Source organism: Anopheles ziemanni, unplaced genomic scaffold (genome assembly GCF_943734765.1).
Source record: "Anopheles ziemanni unplaced genomic scaffold, idAnoZiCoDA_A2_x.2 U_75, whole genome shotgun sequence".
Lineage (NCBI taxonomy): Eukaryota > Metazoa > Arthropoda > Insecta > Diptera > Culicidae > Anopheles > Anopheles ziemanni.
The window spans coordinates 35,580-37,466 of record NW_026689947.1 but is presented as its reverse complement, the minus strand read 5'-3'; the positions used below and the strand labels follow the sequence as shown (position 1 = coordinate 37,466).

General features: G+C 45.4%; 1 protein-coding gene across 1 annotated transcript; it reads left to right on the top strand.

Annotated features, from left to right (window-relative positions):
* The first annotated feature begins 209 nt into the window (after nt 1–209).
* On the top strand, nt 210–773 carry LOC131292807 (uncharacterized). The gene has a single exon (XM_058320891.1). It carries the CDS (start codon nt 210–212, stop codon nt 771–773), a length of 564 nt encoding a protein of 187 aa, XP_058176874.1.
* Nucleotides 774–1,887: the final 1,114 nt, after the last annotated feature.

Here is a 1,887-nt window from a genome sequence, read left to right as displayed (position 1 = left end):
AATACATCACAACCGACCAAGGACGTCAGTTCGAGTCGAACCTCTTCGCCGAACTCCTCAAAACCTTGGGCACCAAACACCTGCGGACTACAGCATATCATCCGCAGAGCAATGGATTGATTGAACGATGGCACCGTACACTTAAAGCTGCCATCCTATGCCACGACACAATCCACTGGACGCAACACCTGCCAATGATCCTCCTGGGAATGCGTACGTCTTACAAGGATGACTTGCAAGCTGCTCCTGCCGAACTCGTATATGGAACGACCCTTCGCATACCCTCCGACTTCGTATGCGAACCGAAGATAACATCATCTGATACCGACCCCGATCTACTGATGAACCTGCGACAAGCGATGAGACGCATCAGAACCGACGAGACCGCTTGGCACGGGCAACAACATGTGTTTGTTCACAGCGATCTTGCAAAAGCTACGCATGTTTTTGTGAGAAACGACTCCATCCGACCATCGCTCTCGACCCCGTACGACGGGCCGTTTAAAGTCCATCAGCGTAGCGCCAAGTACTACGCGGTCGACATTAACGGCAAAATAATCAATGTCTCAATCGACCGATTAAAACCGTGCTACCGAGCTGACATCGAGGAACCACCATCGACGACCCAAACGCAAACGACAACATCGACGCCAACAACCACAACGGTACCATCAACGCTGATGACGACGCCGAACGAGCCGCAACCAGATCCGGTATCGCCGAAAGTCACCAGGTCTGGACGACATGTACGGTTCCCTCAACGCTTCCGATAGCCCCGGTGATTCGGCTAGCAAGGGGGTACTGTAGCGGCTGCGGACATCGGAGACAACGGACAGCGGCAAGTCCGCACAATACAGCCGCGAACTGTGCGTTCGTCTCCGTTAAGAACTTATCGTGCACGATGGCAAGAACGGCTTGCCGCGCAACCCACGCGGGTTGCTCAGTGAACGATATAAAAAGCGCATGCAACGAACACGCGTTCTTCTCTTCTCTTGTGGCTTTTCTACGCGCTAACATTACGTGGTGAATTCAGAAACAAAGTGATAGATTCTTTTGGGTGATCATTAAAATAAAAAAGGTGGTAAAAAACACAGAAAACGATTCGTCGTGTTACCGTACCCACATGACTTTAAAGAGAATGAGACGATGCAAAATGGTGTTTAGAAGGTGCTTAAGGTGACTTTAAAGAGAATGAGACGATGCAAAATGAGGTTTAGAAGGTGCTTAAAGTGACTTTAAAGAGAATGAGACGATGCAAAATGGTGTTTAGAAGGTGCTTAAGGTGACTTTAAAGAGAATGAGACGATGCAAAATGAGGTTTAGAAGGTGCTTAAAGTGACTTTAAAGAGAATGAGACGATGCAAAATGGTGTTTAGAAGGTGCTTAAGGTGACTTTAAAGAGAATGAGACGATGCAAAATGAGGTTTAGAAGGTGCTTAAAGTGACTTTAAAGAGAATGAGACGATGCAAAATGAGGTTTAGAAGGTGCTTAAAGTGACTTTAAAGAGAATGAGACGATGCAAAATGGTGTTTAGAAGGTGCTTAAAGTGACTTTAAAGAGAATGAGACGATGCAAAATGGTGTTTAGAAGGTGCTTAAAGTGACTTTAAAGAGAATGAGACGATGCAAAATGGTGTTTAGAAGGTGCTTAAGGTGACTTTAAAGAGAATGAGACGATGCAAAATGAGGTTTAGAAGGTGCTTAAAGTGACTTTAAAGAGAATGAGACGATGCAAAATGGTGTTTAGAAGGTGCTTAAGGTGACTTTAAAGAGAATGAGACGATGCAAAATGAGGTTTAGAAGGTGCTTAAAGTGACTTTAAAGAGAATGAGACGATGCAAAATGAGGTTTAGAAGGTGCTTAAAGTGACTTTAAAGAGAATGAGAC